At 39.9% G+C, this 23304-nt stretch overlaps 1 protein-coding gene, 1 non-coding gene and 1 pseudogene across 6 annotated transcripts in view; all 3 read left to right on the top strand.

Annotated features, from left to right (window-relative positions):
• The window catches only part of ARMH3 (armadillo like helical domain containing 3), a 183590-nt gene that overhangs the window by 140681 nt on the left and 19605 nt on the right, over positions 1-23304 (top strand). For 4 of the 5 annotated variants that reach the window (XM_025992590.2, XM_025992611.2, XM_072739827.1 and 1 more), the window contains one exon: positions 8924-9002. In XM_025992590.2, coding sequence (XP_025848375.1) covers positions 8924-9002 — 79 coding nt within the window. Of the gene's footprint in view, positions 1-2310; positions 2361-8923; positions 9003-23304 lie in introns of all 5 variants that reach the window. The other variant, XR_011997554.1, reaches the window with a different exon arrangement.
• On the top strand, positions 19140-19311 carry LOC112915241 (small ribosomal subunit protein uS14-like; annotated as a pseudogene).
• On the top strand, positions 20022-20124 carry LOC112918349 (U6 spliceosomal RNA). Its single transcript, XR_003234670.1, has one exon. It is a non-coding gene; the product is annotated as a U6 spliceosomal RNA (small nuclear RNA).

Below are 23304 nucleotides of genomic sequence, written 5' to 3'. Positions count from 1 at the left end.
CATTGTGATTGTAGAAACAGTGGAAAAATGTCAGGCTGGTATCTAAAGTAGGAAGGAATTCCATTCTTCTCTCATACCAGAGCTAGAGGAGATAATTTAGCCAAAGTGTAAAGCCCATGGCATCTTACTTGGCTTTAATCTATGGTTTGGGGCCACAGTAGCTAGAGATTAGCTCATTTTTCAAGCAAAATAGCTATAACCAATTGCTTAATTTCCAGCAGGTGATGAGGTGGAAACCTACATTGGGCAAAGTCATGCATCAAGGTAGAAAGCCCGCACTGCCAAAATGCATAGTCATGCACACAGCTTCAGAAAATGAGGCAACTGCCCCTCAGGTTCTGTGCATGTACATTTCACACACATTAACTCTTTCTTGTTTCCCTCCAGTTGATGAATTGTGAACCTTCATTTGTTCATGCCGTGCCTGGATGAAAATGTAGTCTAGCAGGTGAATAACTTCCTGGTATGACACCTGTGTTTCTCATCTGCTGAATTCAAATCATTCCTTAGGTTGAACTATGAGGATTACCGTGGTATAGTCAATGATACACATTTTCTGTTCCAGTGCCTTCAACTAATAAATTTTTGTACACAAATAAATTAAGTTCTCTTTAGTAATAAAGTAGGCCAATTTACATAGTTGGATCTTTGGGTAAAGCAAACAACTAGATGCAGTGGCCAATAGCTCATCCTTCCTGATGGTTGCCAAAATGCCTTCTTTAGTGAGGTTGAAATGAACCCACGTTTGTGTCTCTGGTTCTGAAAAGAGGGGCCACTGCAACAGCAGTGTAAGAAAGGGGATAACTGACACGAAAGGGTTAAAGCCTAGCAAGTAGGGGATGAGTTAGAGGAACAACCCTAACAGGTCAGGTGCTGAAGTTTTGACTAGATCATTTCAAAGTGAAAAGGTTAGAAGGTATTCTTATTTGAGGTTTTATTTTGCTTAATGTTAATCAGTAGAGTCTCTGAGGCTTGTAATGCACTGCTGTTAACAGGCATCAAGGGAAATTGTTTTTTTGTCATTGTTGTTGAATTGGATGGGCTAAAGATTCATTGACTCCATGAAGAAGGAAGCTTATTACTGCATGAAATGGGAGTATGTGAGGCAATTCTGAAGGTGAAAAGAAAGGGTAGTTTAAAACTAAATAACTCGGGATGCTCACCTGGTTCAGTGTGCCATGCTTGATCGTGGGGTCATGAGATTGAACCCTACCTTGGATGTAGAGACCGCTTTGAAATAAATAAACTTTTTAAAAAAATTAAATAATCTCAAATGAACCATTTTATCTGCTGCCACATACCACTCAGTCCTACCTTTACCTCTTCTCAGAAACCAGTCTTTTACCTGTACAATTGAAGATTTCCCAAGTAGAAGCAATTATAAATATGATTTTCTTGTCTTTAATCCCAAATATCTGAGAATATATCTGTAGCGTATTATACCTGGACTGCTTATAAAAAAAAAGTAAAAAGGGGATCCCTGGGTGGCGCAGCGGTTTGGCACCTGCCTTTGGCCCAGGGCGCGATCCTGGAGACCCGGGATCGAGTCCCACATCGGGCTCCCAGTGCATGGAGCCTGCTTCTCCCTCTGCCTATGTCTCTGCCTCTCTCACTCTCTCTCTCTCTCTCTCTGTGACTATCATAAAAATTAAAATAATAATAATAATAAAAATAAAAAAATAAAAAAAAGTAAAAAGTTCCTGTTTGGTCAAGCAAGATGGTATATGTAGAAAAACATAGAGGAAAGCTTTGCAAAGGAAATCTAATAAGGTGAAGAAACTGGTAATAGAGAGAGTGGTCTCTTGCCCAAGGTCATACAACTTAGAAGTGAAAGAACCAGGATTTTACCTTGGATCTACTGCCGCTAGAGCCTTATTTTTTGTATTATATGTACCATGTTGTTCTGGGAAGCAGTGGTATTTTAACTGGTCTTTAAGGGAAAAATAAGATTTATGCTTCTTAGGAGTAAAGAAAAATAGCATTCCTTGTGAAGAAAGCCATGTAAGCAAAAGCATAATGTTCATGTGTACATGTTTAGCAAGTATTTGAAAATACAGAACTATAATTCTTATGAGGTTGGAGCTTGACATCCAAATTTATTTTTTTCAGACTTCAGGTATGTACCCATAATCGACTCTTTAATGTATATCTGGTAGGCTTATAGGGATAATTTTGGAGTGAAACTTTTAAGAATATTCTCAGTGTGTACCATCTTGAATTATACCAGTTACGTTTCTTCCCTCCTTGTAATAAGAGCTGCAGAAACTTTTCCTGTAAACAGCCTTTCCCTGTTTTTCTTTCTGCCTGTAGGATTTACATAGCAGCTTTTAGAGATAGGCTACTTCCTTCAAATATCTCAGGTAAGGAAACAATCACCATGTTCTGGACTTCTGGTTGAAACTATTATTTATTTATTGTTTCATAAAAGACCTTTGGGTGCTTTTGTCTGTGGGAGATAGCTGGGACTGAAAATTTGCATCTTTGGAAGATTTGCTTTAGATTCCCTCTGAATATGAGGAAGAATCTACATTTTCTCTTAAGCTACATTGCCTACATTGTTAAGGTAACATTCCCCTGTATTTCTTGGGTAAGTTGGGCATTAACTGTGTGTCTCAGCCATCATCCACCCAGCACTAGGGAAAAGAAAGCTGCTTTGCAGAGTCATGAGTCGGAGAGAATAAGTTCAAAATGGACCAAGAAATCCTTAGCCAGTCTGTGGCTTAGCCTTGCTGTTCCATCTGTCCACTTCATTTTGCTTCAGTTTGTATAAGTGACCCCTGTCTTGGGCAATCAGTAGCAGGCAGTTGCATTAGAGGGTGGCCCAGATTCTTGCCCTTAAAGGTGCTTTAGGTACAGAGCTATGTCTCTGGGGCTGGCTTCAGCAGTTTCCCTACTATGACATTTTCTGTTTCTTTTGCCTTTCCCCTTTGGGACTTCCTAATTCAGTGGCATTAGGGGACCCAGTAACAGAGTATATAACATATTCCCACACTTCTTTCCTATCTCCCCTCATCCCGAACAAACAAAAAATTAGGCTTACCTTAGAAGATACTAGATTATTTTAGTAAGAAATGCCAGAAAGCTTTTCTCTAGGCTCCTAGTAAGACTTAAGAGGAAGAGAAAGCTTTATTGTCTTCAGTGACTTTAGTTCCTTCTTTGAAGGATAGCTGTTCATGTCCAAGCCATCTTTTCTCTTGGGATGGGGAATAAAACATTTTTCTATTTTCATACTTTTGGAGAATTAGGTGGTGATCATGGACCTCCTTACTTGTGGTGAGACTGAACAAAAACCATCTTAGACTTTGATTTATTCATTCATTTTGAAAAACGAAAATCTCTCAGTATGCCCAGCATTTTGCTAAAGTCTTAGGAATATATTGTGTGCAAAATAAATTTGGTCCCTGCTCTCATAGAGCATTTAGTTCAGTTTGAATAAAGCTGAAGGGGGAAAAAAAGGTGGAGGTTTGGTTAGAAATTCTATTCCCTTTCCCCACAAAGTTCTACTTCCAGACTCCTTTCCCTTTCCTTGGGCCTTATTTCTTTAAATCTTCCTACTTTTTGTCACTTTCACTTTTGGTATCCTAAGAAATCATTGCTTAATCCAAGGTTGCAAAGATTTATGTGTTCTTCTAAGATTTTTATAGATTTTAGATGATACATTTAGATCTGTAATCCATTCTTTGTTAATTTTTGTGTATGGTATGGGGTAGGGGATCAACTTCAATCTTTTGGATATAGATATCCAGTTTTCCCAGCACTATTTCTTGAATAGACTATTCTTTCCCCATTTCTCTTGCCACCTATGTCAAAGAGACATTTTTGGGAGGCATATTTGTCATACCTTAATTTTTTCGTAATGACTGTGTTTTCTCATTGTTTGCCCACTCAAACCTTCCTCTCCTTCTACTCCTCTTCTTCCTTTTAAGTTCCTTTTTCTAAAATACTTTTTAGTGTAAAAAGCTTTTGGCGGGCATAAGATAGGTTTTGTTTAAATACCTGAAAGGCTGTGATTAGATGAAAATCTCAAGATGCAAATGAAAGGAAAAATGAACATCTCTTTCTTAGCCAGTATGTTGCTGCCCATCCTATTTTTTCAGACATAATCTTTCTTCTGTGTATGTGTGTCTTCTCTATGGCACAGGCCATTCAGAAACCCCTGCAATATTTTTCTTTATTAAAGTCTCTGTTTTGGGCAGCCTGGGTGGCTCAGCAGTTTAGCACCGCCTTCAGCCCAGGGCATGATCCTGGAGACCTGGGATCGAGTCCCATATCAGGCTCCCTGGATGGAACCTGCTTCTCCCTCTGCCTTTCTCTCTTTTCTCTCTCTCTCTCTCTGTCTCTCATGAATAAATAAATAAAATCTTTAAAAAAAAAAGTCTCTGTTTCTCACTCAGTAAAGGCTCACTCTGGGAAACTGGTAACCCATGTAGCTACATTTGTGGCACTTGTGATTAGAACTTTGTGGCATAGGAAACTCAGGATCCTCTTCTAGAAGGGAGGGAAATAATAATCCACAATATAAAGGGTTAAAAGAGAGGAAGTCACCTGCGGAATGAGAAGCAGACTTTATCCACTCTACTGTTTGCTAAAGATGGACTTTAGTTTGAAGTTTGCTTTGCCCAAGTGCCAGGGTCCTGTGGAGAGGAGAATATCTATGTATTAATCTCTTCCACTGCCATAACAAAATATCATAGACTAAATGGCTTAAAAACCAGAAGTTTGTTTTCATAGTTCTGGAGGGCAAAAGTCCCAGATCGAGGTTCAGCCGGGTCAGTTACTGGTGAGGACCTTCTTCTTGGCTTGCTGACAGCTGCCTTCTGCCTTGTGTCCTCACATGGGAGAGAGGGAAGGAAGAGATGGAGAAGGAGGGAGACAGAGGGAGGCAGGGAGAGAAGGAGAGAGAGAGAAATTGCCATTTCTTCCTTGCTGAAACACTCAAATTTTAGATTTAAACATTAGACAATTGCTACCTGTTAACGTTGATCAGTAAATTGAGAGAGCTACTGTTAGAATCTGTGAGGAAAACCCTTCCCCCCACCCCCAAATGTTCAGAATGTATTGTAGTAAATCCTTTTGCAGATGATATTGGTGGGAAGGGAAGCCTAAAGAAAGGAGAGAGGCTCCTCATCTATAAATCTAGTACATCGGCTTTCTCCCACTGAGAGCGTCAGGCATAAATCCTCTTCTAAGACCTGGCCAGGTGGGGCAGTGTGGAATCACAACCCAGGTTAACCCTAGTAGGCTGAAAGCTTCCTGGGAAAGAAGAAGCTAAGTATTTCAGTCACTGCAAAGGCATGTGTCACTCAGTGTAGGTGGACTTAGCCTGGTTTCAGTGTTTTGTCATCTCTTTGCTATCTCAGAACAAATTTCCCATTTCAACAGTATAAAGTCCTGAGGACTTTAATAGGAAGCTTCCAAGCCCTCTCTGAAATTCCTTGCTAAAGAGCCTAGAATGATGGGACACCTGGGTGTCTCAGTAGTTGAGCCTCTGCCTTCAGCTCAGAGTGTGATCCCAGAGTCCCAGGATCGAGTCCCATATTGGGCTCCCCGGAGGGAGCCTGCTTCTCCCTCTGCCTATGTCTCTGGCTCTCTGTGTCTCTCATGAATAAATAAATAAAATCTTTAAAAAAAAAAAAAAAAGGAGCCTAGAAGAACAGCCAATGTCAGACAACTTTTCTTACCTCTTGGGCTTAGAGCCCTGTGCCTGGCATCTCCATTAGATCAGATTAGTATTCAGATTTTTAATTATCCTAAAGAAACAGCAAGAAAAATAAAGCAGAGGCCTATACTCTATGCCCTTTGTGGGTACTGGGTTAGAGAGTGCTAACTGGATTTAGACTGTTCCCCTCTTTCAGGTTTCTAAATAGTCCCTCAGCAAGCCTAGTGAGAGGCTTTAGTTGCCTGCTGAGATCTGAGGCTCTGGGATGGGAGTGTCACAGGGGAGGTTGGAGAATGATTTTATTCTTAGTCCAAATTCCCAGAGTGGCATATCTGTCATACCCTCAGGATGAATATGCTCAAACAGCATCAACATGTATGTCCTGCTTACCTAGTCCATCTGTAGATCCAACTGACACTTGATAGGTACAACTTTGAGAAGGGAAGAAAATCAGTATACTTTTTGAGGAGAATACTTCCCAGGTTTTTCCTTTCTCTCCCCAATTCCTTTTTTCCTCCCTTCCTTCCTCTTCCCTTTCCCTCCCCTGTCTTCTTTCTTCCTTCTTTCCATTTCTCCTTTCTCTTTTCCTTCTTTTTTGCTTCCTTGCTTTCTTGCTCGTGCAAGAATTCCTCAGGTAGAAAGGGAACAGAATTATAGCATCCCCATCACTTTCATTCCCAGGGATTATTTCATTGTCCAGACCTCACCAGCTTCACTGGGTTGCCACCTCGCCACCATGGTCACTACTTTACCACCCAGACAGACATGAAGATATTTTGGAGTTCTCTGTTCTCCAAAGCTGGGCAAATGAAGACAAACAATCCTAGTTTAGGTGAGTCAGGAGTTTTAAAAAACATTTTTTCAGAAAAATTTTACTAAGAAATTTAAGGAAAACCCAAAAGAAAAAATACCATAAAATCATGAAATGAATGTATTTACAGAGTTCAGATTCTTTTTCCTAAAATAACTGAGGTCTAGTCATAGATTGATTTGGTTACTGTATTTCCTTTTCTTGATCCTGTCACTCTTAGATGTTAGACCCTATGACTCACATTCTCCCCTTGGTTAACTTTAACTTGGTACTGCTGCTAAGTTTGAGGGATTCTCAGTTCCTTTCTAAACCTATTCCCCTATCTTCTTATTGGATTTTGGCTCCTGATTTTCCTTTCTGCTCTTGGACTGTTGTCATCCCTGCCAGTGCCCTCAAACCTCACCTTCTGAACGAGAAAAATATTTGACCCCAACTTGGTCCACATCCTTTCCCACTTCGAATTTAGGGCAAGTTACAACCTAACTTGCAGATAATATCTCTATCCGTCTTGGAAGTCCTAAAAAATAAGTTACCAGAATTTTCCTCTGTTCCTGACCCATTACTATGCCGTTTGATGTATTCATTCATTGAATATTTATTGAATACCAGCTGTGTGCCAGGTACTGTGCGAGATGTTTGACATTGCTTTATTATATAAATGTTGCAAGAATTCTCCGGGATTTAGTCACTCTTTCGACAAACATTTATTTTATGCCTACAATGTACTATTCCTGGGTACTGTACTAGTGCTAGGGTAGGTGTTATTCCCACTTTGTCCCTCTGAGACATGTAGCTTCCTAAAATTCCAAAATAACAAATGGTCAAACCATGGTTTTTTTTTTTTTTTTTTAAGTTTGGCTTATACTTTTATTGCCCATATTAGATTAAATGGTTCAAGAATTTTATACTATCAACATTATGTTGAAAGAAAATATTGATTTCTCTTGCACTACCACACACACGTTTTAATAAACTTTTTATTTTGGAATAATTTTAGGATTATAGAAAAAGTGCAAAGATAATACACAGAGTTCTTTTATGCCCCTCAACCATGTTTCCCCCATCTTACATTACCAAGGTACATTTATTCGTCACTAAGAAACTGGCAGTGATACATTACTATTAACTAAGCTCCACATGTTAATTGGATTTCACCAGTTTATTAATTTTCTCTTTCTGTTCCAGGGTCCAATTCAAGGTAGCACATTGCATTTTGCTGTCATGTCCCCCCAGTATCCTCTGGTCTGTGATAATTTCTCAAGTACAGTTTTTCATGACCTTGACAGTCTTAAGAAGTACTGGCCAGGTTCCCTATAGAATGCTTCTAGTCTGGTTTTGTCTCATGTCTTCCTCATGATGAGACTGAGGTTGTAGGTTTTGGGAAGTGTATAACAGAGGTAAAGTACCCTTGTCATAATATCATATCAGGGATTATATGACAGCCACATGAATCACTGGCAATGTTTATATTTATTATTTGGCTAATAAGATAGTATCTGCTAAGATTCTTTAAAGTTATTGTTTTTCCCTTTTACTACTCAATTTCTTAGAAATCAGTTACTAAGTCTACCCTACCCTCAGTGGGAATGGGAACCAAGCTCCACCTCCTAAAGGAAAGAGTATCTACACATATACTTAGAATTATTCTGTTAGAAAGATTTTTCTCTTCTCATTTCTGTAATTATTTTTGTTGTCAGTATGGACTTACGCTAAACTCTGATCTGAATTAGAGTGCTGAAATGTGTGCTTTTTCTACTGCTATGCTAGGCAAGAAATGACAAGGACCCACATATACATCAAAGCATTGGTTTCAAGGAACTTCATTTAGATTTCAGAGGTTTTTAAGAACTAGATTTGATAAAAGTTGGTGACCTTGAATATGAGGGTGATGGAGAGGAAGTCTTTGAAAACGACACTCAGATTTTGGTTTGAATGGCTGGAAATAAAATTTTGGTTTGAAATTATTAACTAACAATAAGAAGATTGGTTCTAGGCTTTGATAAAGCTCATCTTCTTCAGAGATTGTATTTAGCCTATATGTTGGTCCAGCTTTACTGAGTGCCCTGTACTCCCAAGTCAGAGGCAGAACAAACGACTTTTCTTTCTGACTGAAACACCAGGGCCCCCTAGTGGACAGCCCCCTTGGTCCTGTTTCTTGCCTGAAGGATGGGTGGTTTTGTTTTTTATTCGGTTGTGAATTTTTTTCCACCTAGTTAATTTGCAGAGCAGAGACATTTGATTCTATTCTTTGTATAATAAATTATAAACCCTTCTTATTTCAGAGTTATCAGTTCAGCCCCATGTAACCTCATGTTCAATAAAACGATAGTTACCCCCTGACAATCACTCCTATGCACTCATACTCCAAACTAGAGGGTACTTGATACTTGTTTTTAACTCATTTATCTGCTTCTTCCATCTGATGCTATATTAATGTTAATTATTTTTTTCAGAGCCATCATCAATCACTTTAACCCCAAAATTGAATCCTATGCTGCTGTGAATCATATATCCCAACTGTCAGAGGAGCAGGTAAGCCACTACCCTCCCCAGAGTAATTCTAATAGTTGGTGGCAGGGATCAAGCAGTTGTTCTCTCTTTGATAGCAGAGGTATTCTGTGACTGAGCTTCTGGTAGCAGGAACCAGGCTTCTAAGTGCAATTAGTAAGGGATTGGTCGATAGTACTTTAAATAGAGTGATGGCTTCTGCTTTTGTGCCATCTGAGGGGTTCGTTTAATTTATAGAAGATATGTAGGTGAAAATTTAGCGAATTACTATTTTAGAGTGGGTGATAGGCATTTCTTTTTTTTTTTTTTTTTTGGCATTTCTTTTTAAATTTTAGGCAGAGAGTCATTTTGATTTTTAGAAATAAGAAATGAGAACTTAGAGATGGATAAAACTGCCAATTAGAAAAACCCTGAGTTCAGCTTAATTTGAAGCTGTTTGGCTTGTTAAATTATGAGCCCTCATTAGGGCAGATTTTCCTTAGTAATTGAGTTCTATTTGCCTTGAGCAATTATTTCTGAGCAGGTTTTTCTATGGTATGGACTGAGTTGGAGATGCAGATAGCTTTATGTGTTTGCTTTCCTTGAGTCTGGCCTGATTTCCCCTTCTCCCAAAGTGCCTGCACTCAGCTCTGCATTATATAAAAGTATAGATGGGGCATTAACGTGACACGGGATTGAACTTGATGTTTTGGGATGAGATTCTTGAGTCCTGTTTTTAAAAGCACAAAATGAGACATCTTATTCACATAATCTCCCTTCTTTCCTACCCGACTCCCGAGATGGAGGGCCAGGGTAGTCATGAGTTGAGATGAGAGTCCAGGTGTAAGTTCCAAACCAATAAAACACACTCTGCCTCTCCCTTTTTGCCAGTGTATCAGTACAACCCTTCTCTGAGTCTTTTGCTGGTAGAGCCAACCAGCTATGGTGTGAGCATGTGTTCCAGCATTTCTAAAAGCTACTCCGCTCACTCAGTGAGGCATCAGGCAGACAAGCTTCTCAGTATTCCCACCAGTGGCTCTTTCCTCAGCCAGATGGATAGGACTCTATTTGTCTATCAGTTGTTCCCTTTGACATATTTGTTCTCTTTTGTGAGGCCAGCTGTGAGAACCCATCCTGTTATTTAAACTGCTTTCATAAATGGCTTTCATTTTCTTCTTTCCATGAGTACTGTTCTTTGATGCCACTGCTCTCTGTGAGGTGCTTCAGGATGCTACCTTTTTCCTGTTGGACCAGTTCAGATCAGTTTTACTATGTCATTTTTATGTAAAAGAATTCAACAACTTGAGTTTTGTATGGTTCAAGAAAGGGTGACTTTCCTTCCACGGTGAACTCTGGTTAGTCTAAAAGCTTTATAAAAAAAAAAAGGACACATTTTCTCTGTCAGCCACGTGCAACATTCATTCCCCAGCAGCTTGGGAAGGTCAGGCTGAAATCTTTCCACAGCAGTAGCAGCCACAGACCAATAATAAAAATCCATTCTGGCGCATGAGGCAATCTGGAAAAGGATGATTAGCAAGCACGTGTCCTCACCCTCCTCCAACTTCTCTCAAAGTTAAATGAAGTGATGAAAGAGCCTCTCAAAAAACATCCACAAACCAGAGATGAGGTGATTTCTGTGGGGAGGGAGAGTACACAGCCCTGTTCAAGAATGGGGAAGGGATAGCAGCTCTCAAAGATTTACTTAGGGAATAAATAATTACATGCCTGCTGTTTACAAGGTGTGGTGCTGGGTCATGGGGATCAGTGGTGAATAATCTAAGTGTAGTCCTTGCTCTCCCAGAGTTCTTGTACACTTACTACCTCTCTTAGCAGTCCTTTTCACCTAGGGAGTGGGGGAAGGGTGATACTATTCTGGGACCGTTTTCAAAATTGCCCTCAAAATAGTTGTTGCTTCTCTGCCCTAACTGACTTGGAAGGACGCTAAATGACAGCATTACAGTGCACTTGGTTTTATTCTCAGCACTATCAGATTAGAAGTATTTGCTTGCCTTGTTAATCTCCAACATGTGTTGGAGCACTTTTCTCCCTTCACTTATGAACACCAATGCTAATATCACTTAATGTTAAGTGTATTTATAGCTTCCCAAAGAGCTGACTTTGGGATCCAGTAGGACCCTGCAGTTGTTAGTAGCAAACTAGAAGGAAAAAACCCAGGAACTTAATCCCCAAATAGATTCTAAAGTACTCCTAAAATAAGAGCTGAAGACCATGGATAGGTGTTAACTGGAATTTATAGCATAGCAGACAAGAGAGGGCTCTTTGCTAGATCTGTCTGCCATTTTGTTCTTGCAAGAGATTTGTGAATTTTTGAGTTCTGACAACACTCAGACACACAGCCTTTGTTTGAGGCATTTCAAGGTGATGTTTGTAAATTCATTATTGCTTACTAAACAAAGCCCATTCTCTCACACTGGAGCTGCTTCTCATATTTCTAGAAGATAGATGATATTTTTCTGTTACTTCTCATTGGCTTCCTGGAGGGCAGAGCTTTTTAATCAATCAGTACCCTCAGTGTCACTGAATGGTTGTGCATTATCTACTATAATAAACTGCATGCATTTTTATATTTTATACACATATATCACATTTGTCTGACATTGATTGTGAAGTTTGTTCATTTTAACTCCTTTTTGTGTGTGTGTGGTAAAATATACATAAAATTTACCATTTTAACTATTTTCAAGTATATAGTTCAGTGGCATTAAATATATTCACATAATTGTGCAGCCATCACTATTACACATTTCCAAAACGTTTTTATTATTCTATACTGAAAGCCTATCACATTGAACAATAACTGCCTATTCCCCTCCCCCCTCTTATAACCATTGTTGTACTTTGTCTCTCTATATATCCTCTCCCCCCCCCCCCCTTAAAGAGGGTCTATCTTAGGGCACCTGGCTGGCTCAGTTGGTAGAATGTACGACTCTTGATCTTGGGGTTGTAGGTTCAAGTCCACATTGAGTGTAGAGATTACTTTAAAAAAATATTTTTAAAAAGGGGCACCTGGATGGCTCAGTCAGTGAAGCATCTGACTTAGGCTCAGATCATGATCTTGGGATCCTGGGATTAAGCTCCGTACCACACTGGCACCATACTCTGTGCTCAGCGAGGAGTCTGCTTGTCCCTCTCTTCCTCCCCTCCCTTGTGTGTGTGTGTGTGTATGCATGCACACACACACTCTCTCAAATAAATAAATAAAATCTTTAAATATATATATATATTTTTTAAATTAAATCTTAAAAAAAATCCGTCTTTCTTAAAATTCCTAACCAATATTTGACACCTCCCCCACTAAATTTTAAGAATCATTGGCATAGCTCCTTGAATAGTAAGTACCTCATACTTCTTTTCCTCAAAGCCATCAGAACTTTGAAAATGCCCATTGAGGATCTTGGGCTTCTTTTAGGCTATTCACTATTTGTTTTGGTTTACAAATGCTTGTTACATATTGCTTTATGCCAGCTCTAAATTTATAATAGGTAAGAGAGGGCTTCATGGTAGAACTTTACAGAAGATTCTCTAGAGCTCTGAATATCTAGAGTACACAATTGCAGTTTAGGATTCAAGTTAAAACCTTCTCTGAGCATCTGATTCCTTAAGCTTTTAGTCTCATTCATGACCAACTTTGTGACTTTGGTCACAAATAATGTTTGGCCCACCCTTGCTTTTCTTTCTTTCTTTCTTTCTTTCTTTTTCTTTCTTTCTTTCTTTCTTTCTTTCTTTCTTTCTTTCTTTCTTTCTTTCTTTCTTCCTTTCTTTCTTTCTTTTTTTCTTTTCTTTTCTTTTCTTTTCTTTTTTTTCTTTTCTTTTCTTTTCTAAGATTTTATTTATTAGAGAGAGAGTACGAGTGGGGGCAGAGGTGGTACAGGGAGAGAGAGAAGCAGACTCTCCACTGAACAAGGAGCCTGTTGCAGGGCTCGATCCCAGGAGCCTGAGATCATGACCTCAACTGAAAATAGATGTTTAATGGACTGAGCCACTCAGATCCCACCCCTCACCCTGCCTTTGCTTTCTTTAGCCTTCATTCAGCTGTCAGTGTTTTGGCATTTAGTGCCTGCTCTGTACTTCAGATTGTGCTAGGCATTTGAGGATTACAGAAATGTGATAAAGGACTTTTGTTCTCAAATGATGAAATAAAGTCAAAAGGGGGCTTAAGACAGCTTATCGATAGCTGACCAGTACTAGCAGTAGGACATGTGAGCTCCTATCAGAGGAAGATCCTTGTAGGTTGTGGTGGTCAGGAAAGACCATATGGAAATGAGAAGAATTGGGTGGACCTTCAAAGAGTAGAGATAGGGATTGGATAAATGGAGAGGAATAGATTGTAAAATGTACTCAAAGCCAGGATCTAAAAAGGACAGAAAGAAGGGAGAAGAGTCCCAGAGTTTCTGTAAACCTTGTACTTGGGTCACAGAGTACCCAGAGGCTGAATGACTTAGAAATACTGTTCAGTCATTTAAATTGTCATCACAACTTCCATAATCCCTAATGTACTCACTCTCATCCCTGTCCTAATTGTACTGTTTTGGATTCAATTCATAAGTGTTCGTCAAAAGCCCATTATGAACCACCCTCAGTGCTAGGCATGTGATGAGACTTAATAGGCAAACCAAGCTTTAAAAAAAATGTTGGTAAAAAACACACAACAAAATTTACCACCTTAAACCATTCATTTTTAAGTGTACAGTACAGTAGTGTTAATGTGTACACATTGTTGCACAATTGATCCCTAGAATCTTTTCATCTTATAAAACTAAAGCCCTATCAGGTGAATAACTTCCCTTTCCCACTTCCTCCTTACCCCAGCAACCACCATTCTGTATCCTATTTCTAGGAGTGGACAGACCTCTCTTGAAGCTGATTTTCTTTTCAGCCAAGTGGCCCAGGAGTCAGCTAAAATTCTCCCTACATGTAAACTTAGGAATTTTCCAGGAGGATCAGCAAGGTGATCTGCTGGCATCCCCATATGTCACAGGACAGTATAACCACATTCATAAGTTTTCTACTTTAGGAATTTTATGGAGCTTTACTCTCCTTATCTCTTTAAGTTTCAACTCTCATTAGGGCTTTGGATTTTGGATTCAGAGGAGGCATATATAATGTTGTATATTGCAAGAGCTATCTTCAAAAGTATTATGACAAAGTAAATAATATGACTTATTTGTAGGAATACAGTAAATTAGGGAAACAAAAAATGCTTCATATCTGAATGAGTGAAGGTTACATTGGAAACTAATATGTCTGTCTGTTAGTAATCTTTTTTAAACCTTCTGATTTTTCTCCTGATCCTAAGAGCCACTACAAATAAGTGCTAGGCATTTAGAAATCATAATGAATCTAGCTTTAGGGATGCCTGGATGGCTCAGCGGTTGAGCGTCTGCCTTTGGCTCAGGCACTGATCCCGGGATTTGGGATTGAGTCCTGCATTGGGCTTCTTATAGAGAGCCTGCTTCTCCCTCTACCTCTCTATGTCTCTCTCTCTCTCTCTCTCATGAATAAATAAATAAAATCTTGAAAAAAAAATCTAGCTTTATTTTCCCAGAGAGGAGTGAGATAGTAATAAAAGGAAAGCCCTGGTCCATGGGGCAAACATTGTTAGGGGCCCTGGGTGGTGCCCATTACTTGAGAACATCTAGGAGGAATTAGGGAAAGATCTCAGGGGAGATAATCCTAAGAGCTTCAAGGCTTATGAGGAAATGGAGCCTGATGTTTCAGCTTTAGAGCTGTTGGCCCTTGATGTGCTAGTATATATATGTGTAACAATTACTGAAGGAGGTGAGTGTTCAGAAGGGGGCTGATTTGCAGTGTTGGATGTGAATGCTCCCACTATGGCTACCAATGTGAAGCCAAGTGGCTCTCACAGTGCTTGAAAATTTAACTGTTAGCTCTCACAGGCCAAGTGTGCATGAGCCAGCACATCACTGGTTGTTGAGGATGACTGAGAGAAGGGGGCTGTAAAGCTATGAGGCAGGGCTTTCTGAGCAGCCATGATTGTAGCTCACTTTCCCCTTGGGAGCTACTGATAGAAAGTTCTTCCCTTGGCAATTGAGACCTTTGAGTAGCCCACTCTGAGAGCTCCTGTGATGTTTTTACATCTTAGAGCAGCAGAGCCTTAACCACCATGCAAAAGCAGCCTGGACAGGGACACATGCTAGAGATCTGAGATTTAAGATTTCTCTGATAGCCGTGACTCAGTTTCTTACACTTGGCCTGTAGTTTTGCATTGCCTCCCTATAGCTCCGAGTGAAGTCTGCCATGTAGACTCTTAATGAGCACCAGCATGGGACATGGCATTGGCTCCATGACACCCTCTTCCTTGTTGCCTTCGTTTAGATTCCAGCTTTCAGTTGGCCTGTTTGACAGGAAAAGGTTTGGTATGAGTTGTTTGTTAACTAGATTCACTAAAGCAGGAAAGACAGAGTCAGAGGCAGAGAGATTTTTCTAACAAGCTGTTTAACTTGAAAGCCAACTTAATGTTATATGAGCATCTTGAGAAGGTCCACGTAAGAGGGTGAGCTGATGATGTGCTGCTAGGAGGGCCACAGTCTTACTTGGACCAGGAGGCAGGCTGCACTGCCAGAGAAAGGAGAGATGGTATCTTGGATTTTTAAGAGGACACAGATAGATAAAAGGAAAGAAACAGCTATCAGTTACTGAGTTAGGTGCTTTTACCTAGGTTATTTACTTAATTGTTCTATCAACTATTTGAGGTAGGTACAGTTATCATCTTATAGATGAGGATGCTAAAGAGGCTAAGTAATTTGCCTGTGGTCCCACAGCTGTTAGTGTAAAGCTATAATTGGAGCATTGATCTGTCTGACACTGATGCCTGAGCTGCTTGCTTCCACTTTATCAGACGGGAACATGTGTGACAACCTGAGCTTGCCAGGTGTTCTGAAGGAAGAGGGAGGGAGGGTTAAGGTAGGAAGGTGAGGGGAGAAGCAGGGACGGTACAGGTAACAGGACTCACTCCTGGTTGATGGGGAAAGGTCCTGGTTTGGGAAGAGGAAGATAAGTACTGACCAGAGGCCTGGGGAGTTTGCCAGCCAGTTAGGTAGAAATGCCTAAGTAGAGGCTACCAGCACAGTATGATAACTTCATAAATGACGAAAGAGTCTCTTTATTCAACCAAGCATGTCCACAAAGTCACTATGAGAAGTAAAGCTTTTCTACACACCAAAGGAACATGACGACTTAAAAAAAGAGATTTTAATAGATAATATATTTATGTAGGTCAAACTCTAAAAGATAGTACACTGAATTTTAATTGTTTTTAAAGTAGTAGTTCCATTTTGCTAAAACAACAACAGACTCTCAACATTAATGTCCCACAACCAAGCTAAATGAATGCAGAGGTCACCGGTGAAGAGCTCAGCTTATTATTCATCTCTGCCACCGTCTGCATTTCCTCCAATTAAATATGAATTTTGAAATGGCATTACATGAACTTCTGGTCTTCCTCAGTCAGGCTTCATTGCCAGCGAAACTTCACTGACAGTGCATAGAGGAATAATGTTGCAGCTTATAGGAATTCCAGTAGTTGTCAGCTTTTCCAGAGGTTATGGGAGACAGCAGCCCTTGCTTTCTTGGTTTAATCTAAGAAGGATCCTTTATTCCAGTTATTAGATGAGAGTGTACAAATAGTATTTCCCTCTTTGGTTTGTTTTTTAGCCACCTCCTTCCTTCCAAATAGATCTTTGGGAACTTTTGTTTTATTTCCACTGCAACTTCTTCCTCAAGAGATAGCTCAAAACTCTATAAGGTGTGCTAGAAAGAGTATGATTTGCCACTGTGCTAACATCAGTGGCCAAAAATGTTGCTATTCTAACTTTTATCTGTTATAGACTGTGCTAATTGGAAATGCTTTTGCTAGGTACCATAACAGCACTTTGCCCTTTCACACTAATACTGTGCAAAGGAAGTTGTGATCTTAAGAATAACCCACTCAGCTAGAGGGAAACTGTGGATAGCCCACAAGTGGGATTATTGTTAAAGAATTCTGTCTTTTAGGGAGGGATGGATAGGGGAGGCCTGGGGAGGCAGAGACCCCATGTCACATTGCTGCTGAGTTGGGAGCAGAGACTGTTTTCTCTCTCCCTCCCTGAGATGTGATATATTTCCAAAGAAAGAAACCTCAGATGGGGAAAAGAGAGACACCTGCCTCTTAGTTTGAGCGGGGAGGAGTGTCCTGCCTGCAGTAAGCCACAGAGAAGAAGGCCTGATGCAATATTTGTGTCCTGATTCCCCGGCCGCCATTACCTTGGCTGCCTTTTAATGGGATTGCATGCCTTGCTTGCGGAGGGTAAGGGCCTGGACACCTTGGATCTATAATTAGTGCAAAGAAAACCTTCACAAGGGCTGCCTAGGGCTTCAGCCAAATAAAGTCAGGGAGGTGGGGCAACTGCCCAGGGAAATCAAAGAAAGTCACTGTCACCACTCCTTTAACCAGCTGCTGGCCTCTTACTAATCACCCACTGTGAGGTTCATTATCTGATCCACCTTACTGAAGGGCAGAGCCAGTCTGTCAGATCAATAAATCTCAGGGCAGTGAAAAGCCCTTTAGTTACAGGCTTAAAAGACTTGGATGGACTGGGAGGACTAGCCAACCTATATTGGCTCTTAAATTGAGTTTAGTCCTGAAGTATAGGAGATGAAAATAGAAAGAGGGAAAAAAGGGGGGAAACATCTGCATATTATATGCAGGATAGCTGTATAAAGAAACTAGTTACCTTTTAAAAGGCATCATCTGGGGCAGCCCTGGTGGCGCAGCGGTTTGGCGCCGCCTGCAGCCTGAGGTGTGATCCTGGAGACCTGGGATCGAGTCCCACGTCGGGCTCCCTGCATGGAGCCTGCTTCTCCCTCTCCCTGTGTCTCTGCCTCTCTCTCTCTGTGTCTATGAGTAAATAAATAAAATCTTTAAACATAAATAAAAAAATAAAAGGCATCATCTTTTTTAACCTAAGAGATTTGTGCCCACCTTTTGGATCCTTGTTTCTAAACAATTACATTGGATGACTGTACCCTGGAGAGAGATTCAAGTTATCTTAGATAGAAAGACACTGTAAGCATACCAGTGGAGGGAGAGGGGTGCTTACTCAGTAGAGTCTGATTTTGTACCAGGTTGTTATTTGTTCTAGTTCCAGGGCTACTGGCTTTTTTCTTTGTTTCAGCTACTTTGGGCTAAAGTCTTTTGAAAAAGAACCAATTCTAAACCTTTTAAGGACGCTCTCAGAACCTCCCTTGGTCTAAGAGTTCTCTACTTCTAGGAGGCTTTGGTTAGTGCTGTAAGACAAGGAATATATAATGTAGTCTCAAGTGCCCCAGAATAATTTTTTTCAGTGTAAAAGTACAGAAGTATCTGCTGTGTGCCAAGCCATGGGCTATAAAAATGCAAAATTCATGCCTGCCCTTGAGACTTCACACTATAAGAATTAGTGTCACTGCTTTCTTGCTTAGACCATTGCCTGTGTGTTTACCTTTACACCTCAGCCAATGTATATGGCATGCTTGCAGCAGCCCCACCTGACCCTTTATAAACCTAAGATAAAACCTCCCTGTCCTCCTCATAACCTAGAGAAATATTGCCTCAGAAATCCATAAATAATAGGCCAATGACCTTCATTTGGAGTGGGTTTCCACGAGGAGAGTCATGGTCATCTCATATCTTTATCCTTACCTCAGTTTAATTAAAAAGGTAAAATTAGGACAGTCACTAGATTGGTAAAAGCAAGACCCTATAATTCCCCAAGCTTGGTGAATGACTGAGTTTGTCAGAAGGTCCAGGTAAGTACAGCCACTTATAAAAATCTCAGGTGGCTGGCTAGTGCCCAGCTGAAAATTAAACACTGTTGATTGGGTTTCTTATCACACTTGGAACTATATTCTTAATTTTACCCAATCTTTGGGTATTCAGTGCTGTCATTACACTACATACTTACTTATCACCTTTAGTCTTTTTTCTTTTTTAAGATTTTATTTATTCATGAGAAACACAAAGAGAGAGAGGCAGAGACATAGGCAGAGAGAGTCCCAATGTGGGACTCAGTCCTGGGACAGCAGGATCACACACTGAGCCAAAGGCCCACACTCAACTGCTAAGCCACCCAGGCGTCCCCTTATCACCTTTAGTCTTGTTGCATCTGCATCCGAGAGAGCAAGATGGGTCACCATCAGCTCTCCTGGGGCCATTTGAGGAAATTTGGCCAGGGTTTTCTTCCTTGCTGTATCTGCTTATACTGGCATGGTCTGATCTGGAAATAGGGTCTACGGCCTCAGTATGTGCAACCAGCGTTTCTGCCAGTATGGAAAGGATATAGGCTTCATTAAGTGAGATTAAGTGAACTTCCTTGAATGCATCATTCAAGATACCTAACTTACTGTGTATATCCAAGAGACCTATCTTAATGCTAACTCTTTGTACATAAATAAAAATATTTCAAATATGAGTGTTTTTTAAAAATTGAAAAAAATTACTATCAATTTATTTTGCATTATGACAAGTGATGCTTGAGCAGTTATCATTTGGTTATTGGCCATTATGTATCTTCTTTTGTGAGGTGTCCAAATCATTTGCTTATTTAAAAAATTTGCTCATTTGTCTTTTGTGTGTGTGTGTGTTATTTAAGAGTTTTTGTGTATTCTGGATGCAAATTCTTTGTTATATATTTATGTATATTATGACATATATATGGCAAATATTTTCTCATAGCCTGTGGCTTACCTTCGCATCCTCTTTTTTTTTTTTTTTTTTTTTTGAGATTTTATTTATTTATTCATGAGAGACACAGAAAGAGAAGCAGAGACAGGAGAAGCAGGCTCCCTGCGGGCAGCCTGATGCAGAACTCGATCCCAGGATGCCAGGATCACAACCTGAGCTGAAGGCAGAAGCTCTACCACTGAGCCACCCAGACACCTACCTTTGCATCTTCTTAATGGTGTTTTTCAAAGGACAGACATTTTAATGAAGACCAATTTTAATTTAATATTCATAAAGATGAATTTATTAATCTTTTTGTAATGATTTTGTTCTTTTTAAAAATTGTGCTCACTTTGGCAGCACATATGCTAAAATTGGAATGACAGAAGATTAGCATGACCCCTGTGCAAGGATGACACACAAATGTGTGAAGTGTCCCATATTTTTACTAGAAAAAAGAAGTGTTTTGAATATTCTACAGTCCTTTGCATTTCCATGTAAAGAGTGGAATTTGGGGTGCCTGGGTGGCTTAGTCTGTAAGTGTCTGCTTTTGGCTCAGGTCATGATCCCAGGGTTCTGAGAGTTCCAGCCCTATATTGGGCTTCCTGTTCAGCAGGGAGCCTGCTTCTCCCTCTCTCTCTGCTGTTCTCCTTGCTTGTGCTCTCTGGCTGTCTTTGTCTCTCTGTCAAACAAATAAGTAAATAATATTAAAATTTTTAAAAAGTGAAACTGAAGCTAGCTTGTCAATTTCTACAAAAAAAAGAGTCTGCTAAAAAAAAAAAGTCTGCTAAGATTTTTTTTTAAGATTTATTTATTTATTTATTTATTTATTTATGATAGAGAGAGAGAGAGAGAGAGAGAGAGAGGCAGAGACACAGGCAGAGGGAGAAGCAGGCTCCATGCCAGGAGCCCGGCGCGGGACTCGATCCTGGGACTCCAGGATCACGCCCTGGGCCAAAGGCAGGCGCCAAACCGCTGAGCCACCCAGAAATCCCTGCTAAGATTTTGATTGGAATTGCATTAACTCTAGATGAACTTGGGGAAGAAGCAACACTTTAATAATATTGTTTCCAAATCCGGAAACTTAATAGCTCTCCATTTATTTAGATCTTTTAAATTTTCTCATCAATATTTTGTAGTTTTTTAGCATAGTATTTGCATGTGTTTTGTTCAGTCTGTCCCCAGATATTTCATTTTTTATGTTATATATAAATGATTTGATTTCCAACTTTTTTGGTTAGTGTATAGAAATAGAATAGTTGGGGATCCCTGGGTGGCGCAGCGGTTTGGCGCCTGCGTTTGGCCCAGGGCGCGATCCTGGAGACCCGGGATCGAGTCCCACGTCAGGCTCCCGGTGCATGGGGCCTGCTTCTCCCTCTGCCTGTGTCTCTGCCTCTCTCTCTCTCTCTCTCTCTCTCTCTCTCTGTGTGTGACTATCATAAATAAATTAAAAAAAAATAAAAAAAGAAAAAAGAAAAATAAAGAAATAGAATAGTTGGGCAGCCCCGGTGGCGCAGCGGTTTAGCGCCACCTGCAGCCTGGGGTGTGATCCTGGAGACACGGGATCAAGTCCCACTTCGGGCTCCCTGCATGGAGCCTGCTTCTCCCTCCGCTTGTGTCTCTGCCTCTCTCATTCGCTCTCTTTGAATGAATAAATAAATCTTAAAAAAAAAAAAAAAAGAAATAGAATAGTTTTATATTGACCTTTTTTCCTGAAGCTTTGATAAACTCATTTATTAATTGTTTTTTTAAGGTCCTTAGAATTTTTTGTGCTCATAATCATGTTGCATACAGATAATTTCAGTTTTAGTTCTTTCAAATATATATGTCTTTGATTTCTTTTTCTTTCTTTATTGCACTGGCTCAGACCTTTAGTAACTATTGAAGTGGTAAGAGCAGACTTTTTTTTTCAGATTTTCAAGAGAAGGCTTTTGGTCTTTCATCATTAAGTAATGTGTTAGCTGTCAATTTTCATATATTCCCTTTATTACATTGAAGTTTCCTTCCCATTCTGAATTTGTTGAGAATTTTAAAATCATGAATAGATATTGAATTTTTAGTGCTTTTTCTACATATATTGAGATGATTATATGGATTTTCTATCTCAAGTATTTTTTTAAGTAATCTCTACACCCAATATGGAGTTCAAACTTAACCCCAAGATCAAGAGTTGCATGTTCTATTCCCTGAGCTAGTCCGGTGCCCATGGATTTTCTCCTTATTCTGATACAGAGTTATTGTGATTAATTTTTAATAGTAACTGAGCCTTATATTCCTGGGATAAGCCCCTCTTGATCATGTTACAGTATTTACTTTGTACATTACAGAATTTGAGTTGCTAATATTTTGCTGATTATTTTTGCATCAGTGCTTATGAGGGATGTCAGTTCCATAGTATCCTTGTGGTGTCTTTGATTTTGATATTGGAGTAATGATGCCCTATAAAATAAGTTGGGCAGAATTCCTTTCTCTGAGCAGCCCGGGTGGCTCAGCGGTTTAGTACCTGCCTCTCTGTGTCTCTCATGTCTCAGGAATAAATAAATAAATAATCTTTAAAAAATTCCTCTCTCCATTTTTTAAAGATTCTTTTTTTTTTAAAGATTCTTTTCTCTCTCCATTTTTTAAAAAGATTTTATTTATTCATGGGGGGGTGGGGGCAGAGAGACAGAGACACAGGCAGAGGGAGAAACAGGCTCCCTGCAAGGAGCCTAGCATGGGACTCTATCCCGGGTCTTCAGGATCAGGCCCTGGGCTGAAGGCAGCACTAAACTGCTGAGCCACCTGGGCTGCCCTGCTTTCTTCATTTTTAAAAGGAGTTTGTGTGTGTGTGGGGGGGTGTTTGTGTAGGATTGATATTATTTCTTGCTTAATAATTAATAGAATTAACCAGTGAGGGCATCTTAGTCTAGAGTTTTCTTTTCTTTGTGGGAAGAATTTTTTTACCCAGCATTTTATTACAAAAAATTTCAGGGGTGCCTCAGTTGGTTGGGCATCTAATCTTCATTTCATCTGGGGACATGATCTCAGGGTTGTAGGATCAAGCCCCATGTAGGGCTCCACACTGAACATGGAACCTGCTTGGGATTCTCTCTCTCCCTCTGCCCCCTACCCAACTCATGCTGTCTCTCTCTCTCTCTCTAAGAAAAAATAAAGAAAATTTCAAACATACAGTAAAGATGAGTAAATTATACATTGACTACCAGCATTGCCACCACCTAATTTCTGTCATTTACATTTTATTATATTTTATCACATATCTGATACATAGGATGGATCCATCAATCCCTCTTATTTTTTTATGTGTTTCAAAGTAAATTACGTATATTAGTATGCTTCTGTGGGAAACATTTTATATTTTAATTTTTTTAAAAGATTCAATTTATTCATTTCAGAGAGAGCACAAGCAAGGGGAGCTAAAGAGGGAGAAGGAGAATCAGGTACACACTGAGTGGGGAGCTCTATGTGGGGCTTAATCCCAGGACCCCAGAATCATGACCTGAGCCTGAAGGCAGATGCTTAACTGACTGAACAACCCAGGCGCCCCTGTGGGAAGCATTTTAATTATTAATTCAATTTTTAAAATAGATTTAAAGATAGGTTTTCTACTTGTTCTTGAGTCAATTTTAG

The sequence above is a fragment of the Vulpes vulpes genome, chromosome 15, assembly GCF_048418805.1.
Source record: "Vulpes vulpes isolate BD-2025 chromosome 15, VulVul3, whole genome shotgun sequence".
In the NCBI taxonomy this organism is placed as follows: Eukaryota; Metazoa; Chordata; class Mammalia; order Carnivora; family Canidae; genus Vulpes; species Vulpes vulpes.
Note: the sequence above shows the minus strand (reverse complement) of the source record. Positions and strands in the feature narration are given on the sequence as shown.